General features: G+C 44.0%; 1 protein-coding gene across 1 annotated transcript in view; it reads right to left on the bottom strand.

The window, feature by feature from the left end:
• Positions 1-21,030, bottom strand: part of P4HA3 (prolyl 4-hydroxylase subunit alpha 3) — a 34,286-nt gene continuing 13,256 nt past the window's right edge. The window contains exons 5-13 of the mRNA XM_080642149.1: positions 15,241-15,292; positions 12,820-12,983; positions 12,400-12,576; positions 7,338-7,402; positions 4,786-4,945; positions 3,773-3,835; positions 2,850-2,918; positions 1,421-1,517; positions 1-650 (exon numbers count right to left, since the gene is read on the bottom strand). Of these exons, the coding sequence (XP_080498275.1) occupies positions 580-650; positions 1,421-1,517; positions 2,850-2,918; positions 3,773-3,835; positions 4,786-4,945; positions 7,338-7,402; positions 12,400-12,576; positions 12,820-12,983; positions 15,241-15,292 (918 nt within the window). The 3' untranslated portion in view covers positions 1-579. The remainder of the gene's footprint in view (positions 651-1,420; positions 1,518-2,849; positions 2,919-3,772; positions 3,836-4,785; positions 4,946-7,337; positions 7,403-12,399; positions 12,577-12,819; positions 12,984-15,240; positions 15,293-21,030) is intronic.

The raw sequence follows: 21,030 nt of genomic DNA, 5'->3' as shown, positions 1-21,030 counted from the left end.
GAAAATGATTTGTAAACCTTTTTAATGGCAGTATTTAAAAATCATGATACAAAAAAGTTGCTTTATGCTTTAAAAAATTACCATATGAAGTACACTCCTGATATGGAGATACTGCTTGCTTAGGCTTCAGCACAAGTCAGTAGGCTGAAGGGCAAAAAGCCATGGGAGCCGGCCAGCCCTTCCTGCAGGTGTTCTCACTGCACCTATGGGACCCTGGTGTCAAGGTTCAAAAAGGCAAAAGCCCCACTGACCAAGCCCCAGAGACCATTGATATATCCTGTTCCCAACAGAGGGTCTCTGATCTCCAGAAGCCTCTCTCTCCAGCCTTTTGCCCCATCCTTTGTCTTGCCCCTTCTACTGTGCCCATGCCTGGAGAAGAAACAATGTGAATGGTTTCTCCGTGAATTCTCAGGTGAGCCCTGATAAAGAGCACTTCCCTGCCTCGCATTTGCAAGGAACACAGTGCTGACAAGGCCCTCTTCCAGAAGGATGCTCTCCTTTCTCCTCTCCAATCCATAGCTTTTGGCTTCTGGCTTGCCAGGAAAGCCATGGGACTTCATCAACTTCTCTGCCAACATGTTAGTCTTTGGGGCTTGAGCTGCAGCGTCTGCGGAATTCCTGCCCATATTCGTGTATCCACTTGTTGGCCACTGGGGGAGAATGGGGAAGAAGAAGAGAGCAGGCTCAGCAGAACAAACAGTGGCCGTGCTCACCACAGGGTTGCACCCTTAAATTCTGCACCCAGGCAACTCACTTGCCTGACCCTAGTCCCAGTCCTGCTACAGACTAGAAGATGTTGCTTCTAGCAGAGATAAATAGCAAAGAGGACACTGACCCTGAGGAAAAGTCCTGACAGGCCCTGTCTACTATAGACGAATTTTCAAACCTGTGGATTCTGAGGTCAGTCATCTTTCATTCATGTAGCTCCAAAGAGCCCACCTCCCCCATGGTGCCACTCCAGAGTAATGAGAGAAAAGGGTGGCCCTTCCTGGCAATGTCCATCTCAGCATGAGAGTCCCTCTCCTTTTTCTGTATTCAGAGCTAAGTGCTATTGGACACACATATTACATAAACACGTCCCCTACTTATTTATCTCTTCTTTGTTTGACAATCTCCTCATGGGGAGGCACTGGATGGTTCTCTCCCTGGGATACAGGACTAGGACTCAGCACAATCTGCCTCCAGGCCTGTCTGTCAGGTCAGTAGTCTTTACTGACACCTGCTCTGTGATAGGATCCCTGCCCTTTGGGGGCTCCCAATTTGTTGGGGGCAACTACCCCAGAGTCTGATCATCTCACTATAAGGTGGCACTGCAATGAAGCTTTTAGAGTGAGAGGACTATGCTATTTTCCATCCACCCCTATTTCACTTCACTATGAACCCCTCACCCCATTCTGACACCCAGAAAGGCAGGCCTTACCCCACTTATCTCCCACCAGGACAGGACAGCCAGCATGAAGTGTGTCACCATCCCCTTCACCACTCTTATGCAGGTTCCACCAAAATAGTGCAGCATTCTGAAAACAAAATGACCCCAACCCCAGTCATTCCTTGGGAAGCACATGACTGAGAACAAATGCATGCATGTCATTACATGAAAGCCTCCCATGCAGGTTGGGGGCAAGGCATGCACAAAATGGCACAAAGTGGCATAAGCTGCCATTCATTCATTCATTCATTCATTTGTCCTTTATTGAGGGCCTACCCTGCTTCAGGCTCTGAAGATGCAGAGACAAATCATGTCCAATTCTGCTCTAAGGAGCTCACAGTCTTTTGGGACAGAGACATATAAAAAGAGACCAGGACAAGCCAGTGTGATAAGTGCTAGGAGAAAGGTGAGTAGAGGATGTCATTGAATCACTGAGGAGATGCACACAACAAAAATCCACAAGGTGGAATAAAACATTCCTCTTACAACTAAGAACTTAATCCAGACACTTACCCTTCCTTAGGCACTCACTAATAACACCCCTAGGAAGCCAGCATTTTCACACTCCCCAATTTATCAGCAAGGATGTTGAGGCCGGCCCAGGGGTTTTAAATAATGCAACTAAGAAGGAACAAGGTCAAGACGCCCAAGTCCAGTGTTTGGACTCCAAGTCATATGTTCTTCCTCCATACCCAGCTTTCCCCCTCTATACTTCCTATAGACTTACTTTAACCTGCGCCAACCCCTGAGTATTCATAGATACCTGCATTTACTTACTGAATGCTTTGTGATGTGCAGGGCACTGTGGCAAGTGCTTTATAGGCACAATCTCATTTATTTGTCCTAATTTCATTCCTGAATTTAATAAGGGCTGCCATCCCTGATTGATTGATTGGTCTAAAATTTGGGGGAAATATTCATTCATTAAACAAACCTCTTACTACTTGGCCCTCCTCTGTGCCTCACAGGATTTCATAGCTCTATTGCCATACCTTGTTACTGCCTGTTACTTTCTCTGTGAGCTCCTGGAGGACAAGGGCTATGAGTTTTCCTCGGTACCCTCAGTGCCTCCAGCCCTCAATGTTTACTGAACCAATGACTGAGGGGACCAGGTGCTGTAGAGGATCCGAAGTCTAATAAAAAAAAGTTCCATTTTATGTTCTATTGTAATAGAGAAGTTCTACTATAATAGGGAAGGCACACATGTAATCATCTACTTGTAATATAAGTGTAAATAAAATAAAAATAGAGGCACAATAACATGTGGTCATCAAGACTGAGGGATTATCTTTGATTCTGAGGGAAAGACCTCTTCTTGTCCCTACCCCCTCGGAATAAGCTTGCAAGCACAGACAACATGAAAGCTAGAATGTTAGTTCTTCACCTTACAGCCATCTGTTGGGACCAGATCCCCACTCACCTTGACCACAGGCATGCTAAAGTTGGCATAGATGAAGGCTGTAGCTCCTCCAGCTTCCACCGAGCTCAGCTGAAACACCAGAGGAAGAGCCAGAGTTGAAAGAGCCCCTGACTGCCCTACTCGGCCCTACCTGACCTCTGATGTCATTTCTGCATAGATTCCCTCCCCTGTTCTATTCAATTCTGGGAGAAATACTTACTGAAAGACAATTACCCAATTTAGGAATTAAAGAAGCCTACTCAATTGTTGTTTGCCTGCAGGGCCACAGGAGGAAGGACATTTAGGAATTCCCCCTTTCTTTACTCTTCTAGCTAAATTAACATCCTTATTGAAGGCGACAATAAGTAGATTCAAACTTTGAGACCCTCAGAGAGAAACATCTGTTATATCACAACCCAAGACACACACACACACACGTGCACGCACGCGCGCACGCGCGCGCACACACACACACACACCCTGAAATAGTAAATGTTTCATAAAATATTACTACATAAGATACCCCCTGTTATTTTCCACTTCATTTTATTCTCTTCTTGTTCAGAATTCTTAAATACTGACCAAATCCACTAAATGTATTTCACAGCCCACTAATGGATCATGACCTGTGGCTCACAGAACACTGTTTAGACTACAACGATTAGTTTTGAAAGTTGGGCATCATAGGAACTACTGATTGCATCTTTCCCAGGTCACTAGTCCCTCTCTAGGTAACCTCAGCGAAGGTGTTTCACCACCAAATTTAGAATTATGGATGTGCTCTCTTAATATGAAGACTTTTGTCTTGATTTGTATCTCCTGGAGACTTTTCAGTTGTGAATATCAGATAAAATCAACACCTGAAATTGCTTTGAAAATTATAAAATAAGAGAGAGACATAAATAGTCCTTAGGTAAGAAGCCCTGGTTCAGAGCAAGACTCACATAGATCATAAATGTTGCAACTCGGTTCCCAGACTTCATTCTATACAATGGGCTGGTTGGTGACTGAGACAAAAATAAAACATCGTTATTTTTTGCAGTTGGCACCAGAATGACAGCCAGGATTCCACCATAATACAGGGAGGAGAAAAATGGGGGTGTCACAGGTGGGATATAGTCTTGAGTTACACCTGATAGAATTTGTGCCCATCTGTGCTTTTCGGTACTCAATATACTTTTTTATTACTAATTTGTTAGACACTTATAAAACACAATTCCTTGCTAGTAGTGAAAGAACTGTATGAGGGTTTAATTGCACCTTCAGGTTCTTGGTGGAATAAATAAACATATAAAATATTACAGATAATTATTCTGTAGTAATACCAAGTCATAAGACTGGAGTTCCCAATTATATGTTGAAAACACATACCCTTTTTTTTTGTCATAGAACAGCTTAATTAAGATATAATTTACATATGATGAAATTCACCCTGTTTAAGTGTACCATCCAATGATGTTTAGTAAATTTTAAAAGTTGTGCAACCATCCCACCAATCCAACTTTAGGACACTTCCCTCAACTGAGTTTCCTCGTCTGTTTGCAGTCAATCACCACTCCCACCCCCAATACCGGGCAACCACTGATCTACTCTCTGTTCCTTCAGTTTTGCATTTTCTAGAAATTTCATATAAATAGAATCATAAAATATGTATGTAGATAAAGAGAGTGATTGGAGGAAGGACAGTCTTCCTTGGGGAGTCCTCGGGTGAAGGAAGATAGAGAAGACTATGACAGGCCACATTCTTCTCCCCACTAGCAAATGATGGAGAGGGGGATGGTGGCATATAAGAGAATGGGTTACCAGAAATCAGCTTGAAACCAAGGCTTTCAGATCTTCTTGGAACAAGAATTTTCACTTAGTTTTCCACGGGAGTCCTATAAGAGCTCTGCCTCAGAGAAATAAATGACACTTTGGTTCTCCACCCCAGGAGATTGGTCACTGACCCCATAGTTACCGTAGCATGGTCAAAGTGAGGCTCATAGTGCCCTCCGATTCCATAGTTCACCACCTGGAGATACTCTGCGTAGGGAGGCTGGACATCAAGGCCCGTGAGGGCAGCAATGCGATGGTCAAGGGTGACCAGCATTGGGTCAACGGTGTCCTTCAGCCAGGCACTAAAACAAATAATAGGTTGGAGCACTAGTGATCTTATGAAAAACTATTAAATATCTGTGAATGAATGATGTCAACTGCCAGAGGAAGGAAGACAGGGAAGACAGGAAGATAGACGTGGATGCCTAATTACCTACTCGCTCCTCATGCTAAGTCTGTTATGCTCCACCTCAACATCCACACATTCATTCATTCAACAAACATTGTCTGAGGCTCCTCACTGAATGCCAGGCCCTGTGCTAGGTGCTGTGAAGATTGAAGGCTCAAAGCATGAGGCGCTGGGATACAAAGAGGAAAAAGACAAAACCCTGCCTTTAAAACTGCTATGTTTTAGAGGCATGTCAACAGCTGCATGCAATGGAAAAAGCTTTGGATTCAAAATAGTAAGAGCAGTCCCTGATCCTCCGTGTGACCTTATGTCAGGCACTTAATCTTTAACCTCTCTAAGGCTCACTGTACTCATCTATATAATGGGGATGATAATAATATTTACTTCACAGACTGAGGAAGATTGTGAGAGTCAATGCATATGAAGATGATTTGTAAGCTGCATGTGGGTGATTGCAGTAAAACACAGAACAATCTCTGCTCTTCTGCCCCACTCCAAGACAAACCAGGATAGGTCAAAGGCCAAAGAGCAAAGTTCAGTCTCTTTTCCTGAATGTCTTGTTGAGGTTGTGATAAAGTGGAGGATTTGGGATCAGAATGTAGGTCCCAGGGAAGTGAGTGCAAGGGAAGTACTACCAGTGGTCGGCAAACTGTGGCTCGCGAGCCACATGTGGCTCTTTGGCCCCTTGAGTGTGGCTCTTCCACAAAATACCACGGCCTGGGCGAGTCTATTTTGAAGAAGTGGTGTTAGAAGAAGTTTAAGTTTAAAAAAATTGGCTCTCAAAAGAAATTTCAATCGTTGTACTGTTGATATTTGGCTCTGTTGACTAATGAGTTTGCCGACCACTGTACTGTGCTATGTGCTCTTAGGTTTAAAAGATACTCAAGACAAGGCTGTTGCATCAAAAAGCTCATGGGAGAAGATACACAGTGTGACTGAGTACAGATCAAGGAAGAGTGAAAAAATGAGAACCAGTCTTTACAGTAAAGTGCTGGGGAGCACAGAGGAAGAAGACATCATTCTGACTAGGGCACTGCGGTAAGATGGTGACAAGTGGGCCAAATTTTAAAGGGTGCATAAAAGTTAAGAGCTGGAAAAGACATAGGGATATTCCAGGATGAAGAAACAGCGTAAGTACAGACATGGAGGGGTGACAATAGATAGTGTGTACAGAAGTGAAAACAAGTAACATGAGACAATGCTGAACCAATAGGCTCAGGCATGTTGGAGAACACTATGGACACTGTGTTCAGAAACCTGGTCTTCACTTTGTGGGTAACGGATGGTCAGTGAAGGTTTGTGGGAGGAATATGATTTGGCAAATAGGAGTTCAACGGTGACCTTTAAGAGACCAGTTATAGTGAAGTTGTGAGGACAGAACCAGAGTTCAAAGGGAGGCAGAGTGATGGGAAGGAAGAAGAGGTAACGAGTGTCTCAGTTTCTTTACCTGAAAAGTAAAGAGAAGATCTACTGCCCTAAAGATTAATTTTCTCTTTGACACTGGGATGTCAGAAAGGTTAGAAAAGCAATGAAGCTGAGGTCACATGTGTCTTCCAAAGCTTAGAGGATAATTCCTAATGTGAAAGATTCCTAAATGGACCAGACCCAACCCCTCACCTCACTTCCCAGACACCACAAACTATCCACCCAGCCTGCGGTCTAGCCTCTCCCCAAGGATGTGTCATTCATCTCCATGGTGCGATGGGGACCCTCTTACTGTATCATCAGTCTTGTCCTTACAGTGTAAATAAGGCACTGCAGTGGGGGGTGGGGAGACAGGGGTGGAAGGAGGGGGTCGGCTGGGCTCTGGCAGCTGAATCTGCCCCTCCAGCAAAGCCTTCATGTCCAGAGATCCCAGTCATCCTTCTTGCCTGAACGCTGGCAAGTCATGCTTTGAATATGAGTCAGGATGTGGGAATGGAATCTTGGAAAGTCAAATTACAAAGAGGGATGGGACCGTATTCTCTGGAAAAGCAATCCTGGTTAGAGCAACCACACACTTATTTTTTTGGTTAGGGCAAAGGAGCTTTTTCAAGTGTTTCCCTAATGGCTCCTAGTTAAGTCCTCAGACCATATAACAACCTGTGAGAGGCCTTTGGGGCAGGGGAGTGGCCATGTCTCCTGCTCAACAAGAATGTACAGGTATCAACACCAACTGTAGGTTCTCCGGCAGCATCTCCGATGGCACCCGAAGGGCAGCTGCTGGCCTTCATCAGCTGTGCGACTGGCTGGAAGGCAGGCGGCAGGCATGGCCAGAGTTCCGGACAAGGAAGGGACCCTCTTACCTTTTGCTAATGCGGTACTCCACGGGTAACTGCTTTTCGCCGGATGCCACCACAGATCTCTGCAGCTGACGGGAAGAATGTAAGAGAAAGTCCAAGTGGTTATGATGCGGAGGGAAGAACTCCGTCATTGCCATAGACATGCCCCACGCCCCCAACCCCCACCCCCACTCTTCCCCCGAAAGCATAAACCTAACAACCGCCAGTTCCTCCCAAATTACAGGGTATTTTGCACAGGATACTAATTTAGTAATAGTTATCGATCTTGAAAATAAAAAGTGACCAAAATCTCAGAGTTTAAATAATCTTTAACACTGAGTCTGGTAGAGAGTAAGCACTCAGTAAAGGTCTGTTAAACTGAAACAAAGTAATAGTCTAATCCCTTTTGCATCCGAACGGCTGTGAGTTCTGTAAGAAAAAGGGCTGTTTGTATCCCAGTGTCTGGCACAGGGCCTGCCCAATGGTAAGCACTTAGTGTTTGCTGGATTAAATGAACACCTCTAACAGAGGAAACTTTCTATCTTCAGAGGCAGCCTATTCCTTCCGAGCAACTCTAACAAAGGCCCTTCCTTACAGGGAATCAAAATCTGTTTGCTACAACTGCCTGACTGGAGGGATGGGGCGGGGGGAAAGCAAACAGGTTTGAAGTCATTAATTTAACTGAACGTTTGGACATAAAATTTACATTTATTTTTATTTTTTGTTAATCCTCACCTGAGAATAATTTTCCATTGATTTTTAGAGACAGTGGAAAGGAGGGAGGGGAAGAGACGGAGAGAGAGAAAGAAACATTGATGTGAGACACACTGATTGGTTGCCTCCTGAACGTGCCCTGACTAGGGCCAGGGAGGAGCCTGCAACCGAGGTATGTGCCCTTGACTGGAACCAAACCTGGGACCCTTCAGTCCATGGGCCAACACTTTATCCACTGAGCCAAACCAGCTAGGGCTACATTATTTTTTATATTGATTTTGGGAGAGAGAGAAACATTGATGTGATGTGATGTGATGTGATGTGATATGGGGATTGAACCCACAACCTGGATATGTGCCCTGCCTGGAAATCGAACCCACCACTTTTTGGTGTATGGCACTATGCTCCAACTGAGCCACATAGACCAGCCAGGGCAACATTATTTTCAAATAAAGTGGGTTCTAATCGCAAAAGCACTGTACAGAGATAGAAAGAAAAGTAATGTTTATTTTTATGATGATGCATTTTCTTCGGCATCTGTCATCAGAATGTCAGCTTCATGAGGGCAAGGACTTGGTCTTTTGTCGGTGCTGTACCCCCAGGGCCCAGAGAAGGCCTAGCAGGGAGTGGGTGCTCAATACTGAGGAGATGAGCAGAGTGCTGTCTAAAGGCCCAGCCCTGGCACTTTACATGCAGTCAGAGCAGAACTCGGGGCAATGACCTGCACAAGATAAAAACCCTTTTCCTTCCTGGAGGCTTCTATGTTATTGTTCCTGCTCTTAAACCAGGTGGATGCCCTTGGAAAAGCCTCTTCCTTTCCTTGGACCCGTTTCCCCAGCTACAAACTGCAGCATGGGAACGACACATTCTTGGGAGTTCCTGTCAATATCAGGATGCAGGAAATCAGTAGGGATGGATGTTGCCTCTACCTAATCCTTCAGCAGTTGTTCATTGAAGAGAGGAGAGATGTTCCCTCCTGTTCTTTTAGGGCAACAGCAGTGGTTAAAAAAAATCCTAGAGAATCTCTGCTTTCCCACCCCCACCATTAAGGAACCACTCTGCACTTAGTTCCTTTAACGATTACTTATTGTACACCTACAAATCATTCATTTGGGGCGACAAATATTTATTGGTTGTTCTCTGTGTAAAACACTGGAAATACAACATATGAAACCAGACGTAAGTCATGCAATGGTGCCCTAAGGGGCAAGTACAGGATGCTATCGAAATATTGAGGAGCATCTAGGCCAGCCGTGGGCAAACTACGGCCCGCGGGCCGGATCCGGCCCGTTCAGCTGTTCTATCCGGCCCGCGGAGCCGAAAGAGCGGAGGGTTCTCTTGCTCTCCCCTCCGCTCCTTTACTTTGAATTTATATTAGTTCACACAAACACTCCATCCATGCTTTTGTTCCGGCCCTCCGGTCCAGTTTAAGAACCCATTGTGGCCCTTGAGTCAAAAAGTTTGCCCACCCCTGATAGGCCATTTTTATGGGGACAGAAGGGCTTCCCAGGATGCCCGAAAGGCAACAGGAATCATGCAGGTGAAAAGAAGCCAAGGCAAGAGCGTTTCAGGCAGAGAGCAGAGTGTGTGTGGAGGCTAGTGAGAGTATGACCCGCGCATGGAGTTGCAAGTTTAGTGCAGCTAGGGAGTGGAGTGCAAGGGGGACATGCTACAGAAGGGGTTGGCAGCAGCCAGGCCAAGGTGCTGGTAATCATTCAAAAGCAAAAGTAACCCATTAGAGAGTTTATCATGGTCAGATTCAACCTTTTAAAGATCACTTTGGTTGCAACCCGTATGATACAGGGCAAGGCTTTTCAAGAAGGACAATATATGATCCCAGCTAGTTTACAGTCTCTTTGGGGGGACAGGATGCTCACCCATGAAACTTTTAGTGATACCATATATACCAGACAACATATAAATGGCAGAATAAAGGAAAGCACCAAACAACTAGTGACAAAGCTTTCAGTTCAGAAGAGGGAGGGATTATTGTATGTGGCCCCCAAAAAGTACTCTGAAAAAATGTTTCTACTGAAAGAACCAATGAAAGTGGGCAGGGCTAAATGGGCCAATGGAGGTGAGGGGTTTCAGCCGAGCCTTTAAGTATGGCTAGAATATGGATGGGGGGGGGGGGCTGGGGGCGGGGCGGGAGGATAGTGGCGGGGGCGGGGGCGGTGAAAGCATTCTTTGGGAAAGGCACAGTGACTAGGAAGCAGATAAACTCAACACAAGCCTCTGAGGCATCTGTGCTCAGCTCCTATGGGGCAGCCGCCACCACACAAATCGGGCTTATTCCTGGCAGAGCCAAAGACCAGACAGGGATCAGCCACCCAGCAAGACACTTCTGGGGGACAGGGAGTGTGGCAAGGTTTGTGCAATCTAAATAGATGACCTGGCCACGAGGGATTGAGTGAGTATCTCTGGATGAGCCTTCTGTCCTGTTACTACGGCAACAGAGTTGTTCTCAGGAAAAAGTAGCTGCTGGCCAACTGCTCCTGCTGGCTCCCTGAGAAGCCAAAGCTACTGAAAATACATCATTCAGCTCCCCGGTGGAGCTTAATCATCTCAAAAACCTTCTCTACAAAGATTCTATACTTCACTGGATTGGCTTTTAGGTGAAATGATTATCACTGCTCTTCTCCCCTCCAGTCCATGTCTGCTGTCAGAATCCTCCTTAAAACCTGGAGACCGGATCTCGCCACTCCCTGTCTGATAGCTCTCCCCCTGCTTCCAGGATACAATCCAAATTCCCCTGTGGTCTTTACAGCACCTCTGATGGTGCCTCAGTGTGCAGCCTCACCTCCACCACATCCGCCACAGAGCTTCCCCCACTCTCTGAACACGTTGCAACTCAGGTCCTTGCACATTGCTTTGTCTTTGGAATATGCTTTGCCACCTGGTCACTGTGATGAATTTCACATCCACAGGGAAGCCCTCTGTTTCTTCCTCTCCCCTCAGCTACTCCTCACCCAACTGCCTTTCCCTCAGCGGAAGGTGCGCTTCCTTATGCTGCCATAACACGGCTCCCTGCACACACCTCTCTGACAGCACATAGCACAACGTATTGTAGTTCTCTATTTCCCCATTATGCAGCACGTCCCTAGAGGGAAAGGACCCACACTTAATCTCTCTGCGGAAGCCAGCCCCCGCAGCGAGTGGGCGCACAGCAGGCTCTGTCTCCCGACGAGTGAGGAACGGGTGCTGCATGAACAGCACACCACGCCGGGCACCCTGATCTGAGTACTTCTGAGCCAGGTCATATTCCATTTGTACAAAGGTGCAACATGTTAGAGTGGTGAGATAGACGGTATTATTTTTCTAAATATTTGCCATATTTTCTGGGCAACAACTAAACGTCCCCTCTACATCATTGTCAAGCTTGGCACAGCAACTTGCAGTGCCTTCCCTGTGGAAGAATTCAGTATTCTCTCTCTCAGCTGCAGTGGTAGCCGCATGCATTGCTTTCACCAGTGAAATGTGAACAGAAGTAATGTGTGACACGCCCCAGCAGAAGCTTTAGGAGCCAGCTAGTGGTTTGCCATCTCGGTCTGTTTCCTCTCCCATGAGGCTGGCAATGTCCCAAACAGAGGCTGCTCTGTCAGGCTGGGTCCAGAGTGAAGACAGCGGGGGCGGAGCTGCAGCCAGCCCACCGCTGACATGTAATGGGAGAACGAAGCTGACTTGTACTGCTGTCCCGGAGATTTCGGTGATTTCGAGTCTGCTTGTTACCAAATGTAACTTAGCCTGAGAACTGGTACCAGGAGGTGAGGGAGCCCGTGACAATCACTGCCCCTCTAAGTTCCTGTTCTGGCTCTAGCTTCATGTGGGACCTTAGTCAAGTCCCTTCTCTTCTCGGGGCCTGTTTCCCCATTAACAAAATAATAAAGCTGAACTAGATCATCTTTCCACTCTGTAAGGCTGTAAGTCTGGACCAGGATATCACTCTTGACCCTGTCATGTCACCCTTTTTTTCTTTTACCAATTACATGGAATGATGGACATTTGGGGAGGATACTTTTTTTTTTTTTAAGGTTAAATTGATATACAAGGAAACACACAGAACTGGAGTGTACTCTTTGGTGAGCTTTGACAAATGCCTACAGCTGTGTACTCCATATCCCTAAGAAGACATTGAGAGCACATTTCAACACCCCAGAAAGTCACTTGTACCTTTCCCCAGCCAGTCCCCTCCCTCCAGAGGCAACCACCGCTGTGATTTCCCACCGTGGACCAGCTTTACGGCACGGCTGCCATTTTGAACTCCCGAACCGCTGAAAGGTTTAGCTGCACAGGCTGTCTGTTCTCACACTCCTGGACTCCAGGCACGTGAAGGCACAAAGGAAAGTTCTTGGCAAGCTTTGGGGACACTCACCCACGGTTCTGCCAGCCCTCTAATTTTCTGAGCCTCCAGGTCACTGACAAAGTCATGGTAGAGAACAACATAGGGCTCCAGGTGGATGACCTCCTTCCGGACGGGCTGGAGCAGCAGGTAGGGACTGGAATTGGTCTCGTAGGAGCAGTGGAGGCTAGGGATCTGGTAGTGAGTAGGCTGGAAGGAAAGGCTGGAGTCAGCATACGAGGAAAGGGTCTAGGAGCTGGCACGAATTTAGGGGAACTACAGCATAAATGGACCGTGGGAGATCCAGAATGCGGTCACTGAGGCTGTCCAAGTGAGGTGTTGTTTTTTTCCTCAAACTGCATTTTTCTAGCCTTGTTCCTCACATTGCCCCAATCCTACTCTCTCCCTGGAACCAAGCCGGTTCCCCTTTTCTCTTTCTCTGGAAAATCCTACCTGGGAACCCAGGGTCTGACACAACCCCTCGTAGGTGTCTCTGGTCTGCAGGTGGGGCACATTGGGCCTCTGGATGACAGCCTCCGCTACTGCCTGGTTGGTGCTCTCTGCCAAGAGCTTTTCATATTTCAAAACATTCCTGGCCATCCTCTTATTATCCGGGCCTGGGAGAAATCAGAGCAGGGAATAATGCAGATTGACAAGCACGGTTTCCTACAGCTTCACTGTCACCACAACCAGCACCTGAACACCTTGAGTAACTCCCGTGTCCCCGCACAGCAGGATGTGGGGCCTGCACTGCCAGAAGAGTACCGGGTATTTTAAAAAGATCGATTTGGGCCTGATCGATCTGAAGGGGTAAAGGCCTTTGGAAAGGAAAGAGGAACTAACACTCCTAGACCAAGGGATCATCAGGATGGCAGCTCTAGGACAGTGCGATGGTCAGTTTTTTTTGCATAGGGAACAATCTTCGTCCTTTCATTCGTTCAATTAGTCATCTATTCAGTGCATCTTCCGTGAACATCTGCTATCCACCAAATACTGTGCTAGAGCTAACTTCCTAGAGTTTACAGTCTAATGGGGAAGAGACATTAAGTAATTACAATGAAACATGACAAGTGAATGCTATGAAAGAGAAGTTGAGAGCCAAACCCTATAGCAGAGGCCCGGCCTATTCCTCTTGGAGAACTGGAAGCTAATTAATTCCTGACTCTTCCAGCTCCTTCAAAATTCCTAAATGGCCTAGACACAGAGCAAAGCAGTATGGGACATGGGGGTTCTAGCTTCAGTTCTAGCCTGAGTTCCTGCAGGGTCTTGTGTCTTACTTGTGCCCACTTTGTCTGCAAAAAGCCCTGCGAGTTGGCAAAACCCCTGGCCTTCTAGCCTCTGAATGTGATTCCCGGTGCATCTCAGAAGAAGGTGCTAAATTGCTCTAATGCTTCCAAAGCATCTTTCTCTGTGGTGCTCAGGGTGCGTCAACCACCACCTCCGCCCTGACAAAGGAGGGAAGGAGGGGACAGAAATTACCATCTTTTTTTTTTTTTTTTCCCCATAAGAGGAGAAATGGAATTCTGAAGAATGGAAATGATGAACCCAAAACACCAATGAAAATACTGCAAAGCCAGAAGTAGAACTGGGAATCTCAATTCGCTGTGTCCTGCTCATCCACTTATAAGAATAGTGCACAATATGGGTTCTCTGGGAGAGGCAGAGATTTTACCACATCAAGCACAAAAATAACGGGACATTGGGTTCTCATTTTGCCTGCACCACTAATTGCCCACGTGTTTCCAGATCATATAGCTACTTCCTTATCCTACCGGTTTGCCAAATTATCAGAATGGAATAATATTACTAAGTGGATTCATTCAAAAGTGATAGATAAATACCACTGTAAAGTCCTACATGAAATACTTTATAACTATTAAAACATTATATTGATTATGTATCTTTCTTTAGCATCTAAATATCTTATTAAAGGAAAATCTGGGAAGCCATCTGCTACCAAAATTTTACACAAAAATATCCAAGCAGAGAGCTAAGCTAGAAAGTCTCTCTCTTGTTCAACTCTGGTGAGGGTCCAAGCTCATTTCTGTGCTAACTGGGGAGTTACGCTTGCATAGCAAAGTGAGCCCTGGTTTAAAGGAAGAACTGGTATCTCTTTGTAGATGTGGTGAATAATACTGCTGAGTCACTCTCCTTGCACACACAGCTCCCATTGAGTTCACTAGTTCCCAGGTCTACTTCCCAAACCTGGGTCTTTAGATGTCCCTGAAGAAACTGGCTCCCAATCCAGGACCTGTTCCCCATTGGAGCAATATCTACACTAATAAAAGAGAAACATGCAAATTGACCATCACTCCGCTACACCAACTAGCCAATCAGGAGGGAATATGCAAATTAGAAGGACAAAGGTGGCTGCCGCCCAGCTGCTCCAGGCACGGAGTGGCTGGGCTGGGCAGGATGCCTGCTATGAGAGGGAGGGCAGGGGGCGAAGGGATCTATAGGAGCGGCACTCCAGCCGCAGCGAAGATGAAGGCGACAAACTCTGGCTGGAGAGAAGGCCTGGGTCCTGGGTGCCGGAGGAAAACCAGTGCTGGAAGCCAAGGGAAGGAAGGCCTATTGCACGAATCTTTGTGCAATGGGCCTCTAGTTAATATATAACTGTTTGGGGGTGGAGGAGGAAAGGACAGATTATTATCTTCTTAGCATTTTCCAACTAACTTACACTCCCCCCACACTTACACTCCCAATGCATCAATCAGTGTGTAAGATTTAATCCAAAATTAGAAATGTGACTTAGATTGTGAAATTAGAAAAATAAAAATAGATAGCTGTATTCCACCTGCAGAGATTAAAGGCCAAGAGCAGAAGGGATTTCCAGTAACTCAGACCCGTGGCTTATCTTTTATCATTACGTACTGTAGAGAAGAAACTCCCGGGAGAGGCTGAGGGCAAATGAAACATTTCCTGCCTATAAAAAAAGAAAAGAAAGAAAAGGAAAAGAGTTTACTGCACCGAGGATATCTCCTCTGACCAAATCAATCAATGGATTTTCGAAAGTATTGTAAAATATTCTTACCATAAGTAGATAATAACACTCATTGAAATGAGCAGCAGACTAGAAATGGGGAGGTTCTCTGTCCTAATTCAGGATTTGCAGCCCTGATGTAAATCAGGTCTCCTCAGTTTCCTCATTTACCAATGACATTACCCCCCTTACCAGGGAAGGTAGAAAAATAAGTAAAAATAAATTTTCTTAAAATGTTCTCAAATCCTAAAGCATACAAGACCATGTAATTGCAGGGTGTTATCATTTGGGTAAATTTCATTATTAAACTTAATATGAAACTATAAAAGTCTTAGTAAAAATATATTTTTTTCTCCAGGCTCAATACTTTCTGGAGTCTACAAAGCTAGTGGAAGTGTGCTGGCAGTTAGACAGGCATGAGCAGAGCAATGACGATAGGCCAGGTACAGCAGGTCACCAGGGTGGAAAGCCTTGGGTGCCTAGCAATGGGCAAAACTGGGAAATTCATTCAGACCTGACCTTTCATATTGTTGGTCATGGGGATTAGTCCCCCTTGACCTTTCATATCGCTGGTCATGTGGCTCAGGCCCTACCCTGACCTTTCCTCCCCTGGCATGTCACCAGTCATGTGGTATAACCCCTTGGAGGAGGAACAAGGGGCCCAAGAGAGGCCTCATGTGACTCCCATGTTGGCCCTTGCACGACCACTCCCTTAATCCTCAACCCCTATGGATAACATCTAGGCCTCAGTTTTGTTTCAGCCCCAGGCCCAGGAAAACAGCAAAACCAGATAAACAATGCCATGGCTGACCTCAGGACCGGCTGCATTGACTAATGACCCCCTGACCTGGCGCTGACCAATCAGTGGAGACCACAACCCTGAAAGGACACACTTGGAAAGCTGATGAATATTCTATTGAGATCCTCCCCTGGGACCTTCAGGTAAATAACCCTCAAGACCAGCACCCAGTTTGGCTCTCTCTTGAGCAAGCCTGCACCTTTCCCCACCCCCTTCCCTCAGGTGCATTTTCCTTGCCTCTGTCTTCCTCCTAAATTCCAAGGGCCCTTCTTTTGCCTCTAACTTGTTTCCTAAGCCCATGCCCAGCTGGCTCACTTTTCTTCCCTCTGTGACTTTCTAAATAAACTTTTGCTTGTAGTATTTGAATCTTGGCTCTGAATTCTTTCTTAGCCAGAACTCAAGTACTGAGGTTGCTGAGCCAAGGTTCCATCTGACTCCACTGGTCTAACACCTGGTGCCGTTTTGCTGCCAACAGGAGGGAGGCAAAGGAATACCTCAACCTGAAACATTCCTACTACATAGTAATGAACTCTTCCTGTAGCCATTCAACCTTGGGCAAAAGTAAACAGGACTTTCCAGACAAACCTGAGGAACAGACCAGGTTAGGTGGGCTGTCTCCTTGCTCTCAAATGATGGTGAACTGATAGAACTCTATTTCCTTCTAGTCATTTTATTTTTGCATATTAAAATTTTTATTTTTAGCCCTAGCTGGTTTGGGTCAGTGGATAGAGCATCAGCCTGTGGACTGAAGGGTCCCAGGTTCGATTCCAGTCAAGGGCACATGCCCAGGTTGCAAGCTTGATCCCCAGTAGGGAGTGTGCAGGAGGCAGCCAATCAATGATTCTCTCTCATCATTGATGTTCCTATCTCTTTCTCCCTCGCCCTTCCTCTCTGAAATCAAAAAATATATATATATTTAAAAAAAATTTTAGTTTTAGTGATAAGAGCAATAAGCACGTTATAAAACATACGAGACAGTGTCCATGGGTTACGCATATATGCATACAAGTTCAACAGGGTGGTGACGGGGTCAATAGGGGGAAACAGGGGGCATAAGTAATACTTTCAACAATAAAGATCTAAAAATAAATAAATAAATAAATAAATAAATAAATAAATAAATAAATAAAACGTGAGAAATAGAAAAACAATGCTCCACTGGAACCCAGGCACTCCAAGCACTCTGGATAACATATAGTTTTATATAGTTATAATCATATGTGATATATACATATTCATATCCTGATTGTTTCACTCAACATGGTTATCAGGAATGGTTTTTATATATCATTACAAAATTAGTCTTCAGAGACAGCATTTTAAAATTATTATTTTTAAATGTGGTAAAAAACACACACATAAAATAAATTTACCACCTTAACCACTTCTAAGCGTACAGTATTAAATATATTCACATTGTTGTGCAACCAATTGCCAGAATTTTTTTCATCTTGCAAAACTGAAAGTCTGTACCCATTAAACAACACCCAATTTCCTCTTCCCCTCACCCCTAGTAACCACATTCTGCTTTGTCTCTATGAAGCTGACCCATACCTCATATAAGTGGAATTATACAGTATTTGTCTTTTTGTGACTGGCTTGTTTTATTTAGCATAATGTCCTTAAGGTTCACCTATGTTGTGACATGTGTCAGATTTCCTTTTTTAAGGCCGAATAATATTCCATTATATGTATATACCGCATTTTGCTTATCCATTCATCCTTTGATGGACACATGGGCTGCTGCCACCTCTTAGCTATTGTGAATAGTGCTGCTATGAACATAAATGTGCAAGAGATTTAGCATTTTTAACGGGTGCATTTTATTTCAAGAAGCTACATCACAGATGACCTAGCCATTCCACTACTGTGGGATTTACAGATCGTTTCTAATTACTTAATATCTTTAATTATTCTTTTTTATACTTAACAAAGGAATAAATAATCTATTGATTTCTTATAATGTCAGTTATTAACTAAGGGTTATAGTTTTTCCAACTCTTTTGAAATGAAGAGGACTATAATGTAATTTTATGTATTTTTAAAATGAAGGGTTTTTTCATAAAATAGAGTTATATTTTATCAAGAACAATGTTAGAATTACTTTTTATGTTTCAGTTAAATTTCTTTGGAAATGTGTATACTAAATAAAGTTAAATGAAAAAAGAGAACATACACTTGTGGTATGTAATATAATCATAATTGCTTCCATGTATTGAGTAAATATGTGTCAGTGTTAGGGTGTTACATGTATGAACTCATTTAATCCTCACAACAACTCTTTGAGGTGAGCATTGAATGGCAGTAGAATATGCTATCCCAAAATATGCCTTTTTGGCATAAGAATTATTCTAACCTAAATATTTTGAGAAAGAGCAGACACAGGAGACATTCTGAAAACCAGAGTAGTGTTACCCTTTTGTAAGGGACATAAAGGGAATCCCCATTTGTAAGTGTCTCCCTCTGTGGGCCAGGAAGGGAAGGATGACTCTAAATCACAAGAGAATCTTATCCATTAAAATCTGCACAACTTTACCTTTATTTACCATGTTTTTCTGGGTAACCTCCCGTAACTGGCCTCTCCTCATAGCTTGCTTTCTTTGTCTTTAGCTGAAGCTGATATTTTTTTAAATTTCTATTTTCATTTTTCAATTACAGTTTACATACAATATTATATTAACTTCAGGTGTACAACATAGTGATGAGACATTTATATAACTTACAAAGTGATCACCCTGATCTGTCTAGCCCCCACCTGGCACCATACATAATTATTACACTATCACTTGCTGTAAACTGAAGATGATATTTAAGGTGGTAACTTAGGTCACCTCAGAGAGTTACTCATTTTCCCCAGGTTTTTCCCATGTACTAACATTAGGTATACATGTTAGTAAACTTCTGTTTATTTTTCCTCTTGTTAATCTATCTTTTATTATAGGGAGGTCTCAGCCAAGAACTCAGAAGGTTAGAAGGAAAATTATTTTCCATCCCCTACAGTCATTATTATTCCCATTTTAAAGATAAGAAAACTGAGGTTCAGGGGGTACATTGCCCAAGTTTTCACAGAATTTGAACCTAGGTCTGTCTGGCTTCAGAGCTTATGGTTTAACTACTAAATAATATTTTACTAAAATATATCATGAAAAAATATTATGTATGATTATATAAAATATAATTATATAACATTATAATTATATACTTTTTCATGGTATACATCTATAATAATAAAAGGGTAATATGCTAATTAGACTGATGTCTTCCAAACATCCTTCCCACAAAGCTGGGCCTGGAGGGAAGCCAGCCCAGGTCCCAGGTGCTGGCAGCCGGGGAAGGAAGACCTACTCTTGCATGAATTTTCGTGCATCAGGCCTCTGGTATATTATATATACACATGTGTATATAAATTATATATATATATACATATATATATATATGTATATACCATATATAATTTCATATGATAATGAAAAGTCCATGAACAGACATTGATTTCTAATTTCCTGGGGGTAAAAAAGGGAACATACAGGGTCTATAGGACAATGTCTTATGTGTTCTATTACTGATGCATAAAAAATGTGCTGTCAGAGCACAAAGAAGGAGAGTCTGTGGAGTCTCAGGAGAACTAAGAAAGACTTCACAAAATAGGTAACACCTGAGCTATGCCTTGTAAGATGAATAAAATTTACCAGACAAAGCACAATTGTGGGAAGGGAGATTTTGTCAGTGAGTAGAAGAGAAATCTAAGTCATCATGGGGGCGGGAGTCGAGGGGGGGGGGGTGGCGGGACAAAATTAACAATCAGACACGGGATTAAAAAACCCATCTTTCAGGGTAAGCTGCTTTAGTTTATCTTCTCTGAGTCTCTCAGTGTCAATTCTCCATTTTCTTCCTCTATTAAAATTCAATTACTTCCTGTGCTTTGCTGCATCACAGTGATTCTATTTCAGTTTTAATATGTAGCAATTGAGCAAGAAAGTTAGGAGAGGCACCCTGGGAAGTTTTATAACAAAGATCCACTTACCAGAAACTTGCATGAGAGGAACCAGACCATTTGCTGCACTGAGAATAGATACGTTTTGGGAGCAACATGTGGGGTTAGACCGCCCATATCCTCCTCCCTTTTCTCAGAAAAAGGGGGAAAGAAAAAGGAATGTAGGGAGTAGAACTGGTTTATTAGCTTTGGAAACTCTAAGGAATTGGCTCTGCAGTTACTTTTCCAGCTTATTCTTGAAGACTGTACAAAGCAGTTGGGAAATGGGGTTAGCTATACCAAAAGATGACAGTTCCCATATTTAGGGGAATGAGCTTCCACGTGAGGGACAACAGGTCGAAGATCAACAGTGTCAAGGAAAAACTGGAGGAGGCATTGAGCTGGTACTATGGACCAATAAGGCCAGCTCTATAGCTGGACACTAGTCATATTACAATGGACTTGATTGCAGATGGAAGAGGACAGCAATTAAACTTCTTCCTTGGACATTCGCAATATCACGGCAAAATATCTGTGAAGAGTTATGAATTGTTGAAAGTGCAAAAGTGATCTACATTGACCGTGAACCTATTAAACATTTGTCGATGCAGTTGTTGCTGCTATGGGTGAAAGACTGCCCTCCTACATGGGAGATGATGATTTCAAAGTAGTCAGTGCATTGGAAAGAGCACTGGATTAAGAGTCAGACAGACGTGGACAAGTGAACTTTGTGACAAGTTAGGAATTCTTTTGAGATTTAGTTTACTCACATATGAAATACGGAAATAATAAAATTACCGCCCTGCTTGACTCACATTTGGTCCTGTTAGGAAGATGAAATAAATTAAGAGACATGAAAATGCTTACAAAATTGTAACATGAATATAAAGCATTACATTTATTGTGATG

Source organism: Plecotus auritus (assembly GCF_963455305.1).
Source record: "Plecotus auritus genome assembly, chromosome: 9".
Lineage (NCBI taxonomy): Eukaryota > Metazoa > Chordata > Mammalia > Chiroptera > Vespertilionidae > Plecotus > Plecotus auritus.
The sequence above is the reverse complement of the archived record's forward strand: the minus strand, read 5'-3'. Positions and strand labels throughout refer to the sequence as shown.